At 36.4% G+C, this 6,300-nt stretch overlaps 1 protein-coding gene across 1 annotated transcript; it reads right to left on the bottom strand.

Moving 5' to 3' along the window:
* Positions 1–255: 255 nt before the first annotated feature.
* Positions 256–3,217, bottom strand: LOC112523879 (clathrin light chain 2-like). Its single transcript, XM_025133550.1, has 3 exons — positions 2,838–3,217; positions 955–1,108; positions 256–690 (listed from the first exon to the last, which is right to left on the bottom strand). The coding sequence occupies exons 1-3, from the start codon at positions 3,215–3,217 to the stop codon at positions 256–258; spliced, it is 969 nt and encodes a 322-aa protein (XP_024989318.1).
* Positions 3,218–6,300: the final 3,083 nt, after the last annotated feature.

Genomic DNA, 6,300 nt, shown 5'->3' with positions numbered 1-6,300 from the left:
CTAACAAAGCCCGTGCAACCACTTAACGGGGATTTTTCGATATGGGCCAAAAGCATATGAATTAACTTCAAGATTCATAAGGATGCAACAACGGTAGCAAGCAACCTCACCACTTCATTCAGGGAGCCAAAATGAACCTGCTCTTATTCTCCAGTAACTAAAAAATGGTTACCAACTCTAAGATGCAGAGAACAACCAAAAGAACCAAAATTTGAATTAAATATGTATGGAAAAGAGACTTTATAATTGTCTTTTTCAGGCATTTGAGGACGCTTCGGTCGTTGCAGGTTCCGTTGGCTTCTCGATTGGAGCCAAAACTTCAGTGTCGGTAGTAGCTTGTGAACCAACCTTGTGCTTAGAATCATCTTTTGCTTCTTTCCCATTCTTGGCATTCTTTTCATCTTTGCCATCTTTTGTATCGGTTTCAGGTTGAGATGGTGGTGGTATCATGTGAGAAGGAGGATTTTGCTTCAACTTCAGGCAGAGATATCGCATTCTTGAAAGATCGGTAGGTTTCCCAGGCTTTGGACCCTGAATCACAACAATCCCAGGTTTCTTTTCGTCTTCTTTATCCTTTCGTGCTCTTCGTTTATTGATGTTTGCAACCTCACGGGGTATGAGATCCGCTATTGCTTTCCAATATTGTTTATCGGCTTCCTTGTGAAACTTCTCTTGTTTGATCAAGTACAGCTGTGACCAAAATTGTCGATATAATGATTGGCTTGGCATTTTGAACCATCACAATCGTTAGCATTTTGAACCATCACAATCGGATGTCTATTACAAACTAACCATCGGTTGTTTTTGTCCAAAATTGCTTGTTCATCATGCAGAGTGCATCATTTGTTTCGCATTTTTGCAAGAACAACTATTTGTTTGAAAATAAGCATGTTGGTTCGGGGTTCAATCACTGAATTATGAAAGAAATATAAGATTTAAGTCGAAAAGACTCACCTTTTCGCGTTCTCTGTTGAGAGCCTTGTTGTTCTCCCTATTCTTTTGCCTTTTCTCGTTGAAAGCACGTTTGAATTCATCCGCTTCAGCAATTATCTGATTTCGCATTTCCTTCTCCTTCTTTTCCTTCTCTTCAAGATAAATGGCATTTTGGCTGCACACATGAAGTCATGATTATTCCATAAGTTGCTACACAACATCAGTTATGGCTAGGAACAGATCATGCAAGTAAACTACAATGTCGATGGCAATGATACACGGTGAGGGCTAACTCAAATGCGAAATAAAATAACTTGGTGAACACTGAACAGCCTCGAAGCTAAAAACCAACTCACGAATTCAAAGAATTGAATACCAAAATGTGACGGTTTGTTTCAGTTCCTATTTAGCGTAATGATGAATTTTTTTTTTCTCAATCAATGTCACAAACGTTCAATTCTTCCTATTTCATATCCATTTACCTCATAGACGGGTTTTCAACCTGCATGGCATCGGCTAACTTTGATGTCATATTTTTCCACATAATCAAGATTTACAACATAACCTCACTACCTGGCATCCACATCACCAGTAAAAGCTGGTATGATATAGGAAGAATTGAACGTTTATTACACTAATCAACACAAATATATTCATCGTTACACTAAATAGGTACCGAGGCAACCTTTGTTGCCTGTTTGGCCAATTATACGCCGTTAACAACATTAATGGATTGAATTTATTTGCTACTCTTGACAGTACATATTAGTCTATATTTCCTTCGAGCTGATCCTAATTCTATATCATTTAACACACACATACACACACATATATATATATATACACACATCTATAGGAAATGAAATTGGTAATTAGTCCTATCATCTAAGGGTTTGAACTAGATTCACATAAATTTTACGGCCACATATGTTTAACGAAACTCATATGCTTCAATTTATCAATCGATGAGCTAGATGACCAGCAACAACGGATACTTGCTATTTCTAGTCATAAAACCAGTATTCCTTTGAAGCTTTGGCATTTTAGAAAGAACAAAAGCAGACCCATCAGGCATCGACATCTAGAATTGGTGTTTTTAGATGCTAATGACTATAAATTAGCAATCAATCATATCACACATACAATTACAATAGTTGCAGAAAATAAAAATCCAAACAGAGTTGCATAGTTCAACAACTTGTCACATCCACAATTGTCACTAGATTCTTATGATATTTCATAGATTTCGGTAGTGCATACAAGAAAGAATGGATGGGACACGAAAAGTTGGCATCCTAATATGCTCTTAAATGGTGCTAAAATACAAGAATCCCATGGACCAAAATGAATACTATCAGTGAAATATATATGAGATTCATGCATAAAACAGACATATCCATACTTGTGCAATTACATTACACATAGTGATTGCATAAAACCACTGTCACGCCATGTCATACAGTTCTTATCATGGGTCGCCACTCGCCAACGCACATGGTTAGATCGAACTATGAATATGTATGTACCCATAAAACGTTTATAGAAAACTATATTGGATAAAAAAATCATAGCAATCCCAATAATGAGATGTAAGCAGACTTGACCTCCTGTAGTTATTAACACTACCATTAAGTCATTGTTTGCTATACAGAAAGGCTGGAAACACTTATCATCCTGATCAGAAGAACACCAATTTGTTATTGAAAGCATATCCTTGTTGAACAAAGGTTTGTTGAACGCTGAACAAATTAGCAAAATAGATTGACATAGAATTAGCAGATAGGGATCTACATGATCAATGATATGATCGCAATGGAGACAAGCATGTGTGCAATCATGCATATTTTCCAACACGATTGATGGAACTGTAAGCAATGAAATGATGAGATCAGATAAGAAATTACCGACGCCACTCGCGAAACGCAGCCCCTTCCTCGCGCATCTGGCTAGGGTCAGGAAGCAGAGGGCCGCCCCCGTCGCCATTTCCAGCAGATATGAAGATGCCTTCAGCATCAGTTCCTAAGTCGTACGGCTTTGAATTATCGTTTGAAGAGAATCCCCCGTAGTTTTCCTGAGAATACATCCTTTCATCTTGATGGTAGCTTGGGGGAGGAGGAACGTCGTGTACGGCGTTAAGGTCATCGGAAATTGAATCTTCAAACCCGTAGTTTTGGCCCATGTTGTAGCCTCCTATGTAATCACCATTGTCTTGAAAGGGATGCGATGTTGCAGCCTGAACATCCCCTCCTCCACCCATACCGAATGCGCCATTGAAATCCTCCATTTTCTGATCTCTCTCTCTCTCTCTCTCTCTCTTTGACGATGAAAGAGGTGGCAACATTACAGGATACCAAAACCATGGCGTATGATGTTGGTTGAATTACATAACTGGTCCTTAGTCTTTTTTGAAATGCCAATCTCGCTTTTAAAGTTATGTATTTGGCAAAATCGGTCCTCATTTTTACACGAAATCTTTCCTACCAAGTATTTTTTGGGTAACTGTGATATCCCTGTCATCTTATGTGCACCGACTAATCACTCAGGCAACCACAAATGACATGTAGTTGTTGCAGGTGAACCTACATGGCCATAATATCATGGGTAGAGCCTAGATTTGAACCGAGGCAAGATAAGATTTCCACTACATCACCATGAGCCTTAACTAGTGTGCGACAATCCAAGTGGTAGAATCTGCACAACTTCTCTAGATCATATTCATTTGAACCAAGTAACAGAGAAAAATTAGGTTTGATTAGATTTAGGCTTGAATTCTTTTGAAGCTCTTCGTTACTTTCTGCATAAATCATACTAACACAAAAACCTATGCAAGCACAACATTGTGTTATATTTAGAATTGTAGAAGCAATCTTTAGTTTTTTTTTTCTTTTTGATTAATCTGGATATCCAACCCATTATGCAAGCCGATTAATTCCAGGGCGATCGCCCACTTCGCAGGTAATCCAGAGTCATTGCTTTTCAACTTTCGTGGTCACAAAGGGATTTTTATTCAATCAAGGTGACGTGAAGATATAGAAAGTTCGATCAAAAGATAATACAATAGACTCTCTGACCAAGCCTATGAGTCAAAGCAAACATTATGCTCATAATAGTTCAATAGGCTTGAGGTTTTGTAATATATTAGTATGATCTGTATTTTAGTAAACTGTAAATTATTTGAATAATAAAACAGTTTTGTTTCTATATGTTTTATCATATTGGATATGAGTATTTACATTAAACATTTATATGTTCATTATTAGCATGTTTAATTATCATTAAATAAATACGATGATCATATTATTTAAAACTGTCTTTGATCAATTATTACCAGGAGCTGGTAATAAATAAAAAATTTTGTGAAGTTTGTTCATAGTCCAAGTTGGAAGTGCTCTTGATGTAACCAAAGCCACATGCGCTTGTACGAGCAACAAGTGTTGAATAAGACTCACAGTCAGGATCACCTCACAGAACGACGTCATAAGGTGAGTCCTGAAATGGTGGACACTTTTATTCTCAAACCTGATATATGAATTGGAACCTAACGCATAAGGAGTATTATACTTTGATATAGTCTAACGTTACCCTTAATCAGATAATCATAATTGCTATATTGGGTATAGCATGAATTGTGTATAATTCATGTACATGAAATATGGGATTTACTCCTTTCAAGTTGAGAGAGATATTTTTTGGCCCCTCGATGACAGTTTGATCCACATGGTCATAGACAAGCGAATTAGTCGAACTAATAACACTTGTCTAAATCTAATATATTGGGCTCGAGAAACATAATCTTTAAACTATAAAGAGTGAGATAAATATATGCCTTAAGTTCAAACAAAATATCGTGAAGAAAAAAGATAAGGAAGGATACCACCATATGATTGATTGGATCAATCAGATTGCTCAAAGCAAAGGCACATTTACATAGCTACACGTTTGCCACCATCTGTGTTACTATGTATCGTGTACAAGTGAGAGAACGTAAGTTATTATATGTCAACGACACATGTCACACAGGGATACAGTTGAGAAGTATGTAAAGCTACAGTGTCACACACAAAGAATATGTTTGCTTCAATTTGTAGAAACTCAAATAAATCAAGGTGATTATGGAAATAATTATTCTTGGAAGATAATTATGAAAATATGTGTTATAATTGTCATTATGATAATTACAAGGTATTATTTGTAGATATGTATAATTATATTAACGTTTAAGATAATTATATAATTATTACAGATAAGCACTAAACCTTACTTGAGTTACAGACCAACTGAAAGGCAGTCCATATAAATAGGTGATAGAATAAATCAATTCTGACTGACTTAATCAATTAAATTTATCTTTTAAAAATTATACAAAAAAGAAACTTTTTCTTTTCTATAATACACATATAGATCTAGGGTTCTTAGGCTAGCACCCTCTGAGAGATCGTGCGTTCGTGTATGAATCACGAATAGCGAAACCTGTTTTGGTTTCTAAGTGTCGTGTCGTTTCCCCTCCAAATTCTGAAAGATATAATTCTAAACACCGTATGGCGTATGAATTTTGTTAAATGCATCATTGGATCTGATTGGGTTTTAATTAGAAACGTTTTCTGATTTACTATTTGTAACCAAAATATTAATTTTCGGCTATGTAAAACGGTTACAAAATTACATTAAAACCCAACAATACAGTTATCTCATCTTCCAGGTACAGATTTTTATAATTCTATGACTCGTAGATAACCTATTGAAATGGTTATCTAATGCGTGGTTCATGATACACCAAAATACACCTATGAGTTATGTGTCAATATGAAATTGTGCATGATCAATCCCAATTGTTATGAAGTTCTCTAGGATTTCATCGTGGTTTGCTTGGCATCCTTTCTTGATTTAAGATTTTATGATTGGTTACTTATTCGTATATTATCTATTATCATGTTTTCCTAATTGGTGTTTATTTGAAATACTTGATTTTACACGATTATGGATTCGATGAACTTGACTATTTGATGAACATTGTTGCCACACTTCATGGTTTCCCCTTTGTTTATATGTTTCAGAACACCCGACCAATGGGGAACCATAATCGGAATTGCTTCCATGGTGGCTATACTATCATGGTGTCCTCACTCCGATTAGGTTCCTTAAGTGGACTTGGCCTGGTACCAGTCATTCAGAGGGCGCACGGATCGATCCTAAAGTTACTTTTCCATATTTCAGGTCGTGAACATTTCATAGAGGGGACTAGATAGTCGTGTGTTCGCACCTCTACCCTTATCTGTCTAAGTGGATTTGGTCAATCATTGAACAACACATCTTTACGATGCGTTTGGTTCGCGTGATTCTTGGTTTTTTCTTCGGGTGTAGATCCCA

The sequence above is a fragment of the Cynara cardunculus genome (assembly GCF_001531365.2).
Source record: "Cynara cardunculus var. scolymus isolate 2C chromosome LG 12, CcrdV1, whole genome shotgun sequence".
In the NCBI taxonomy this organism is placed as follows: Eukaryota; Viridiplantae; Streptophyta; class Magnoliopsida; order Asterales; family Asteraceae; genus Cynara; species Cynara cardunculus.
The sequence above is the reverse complement of the archived record's forward strand: the minus strand, read 5'-3'. Positions and strand labels throughout refer to the sequence as shown.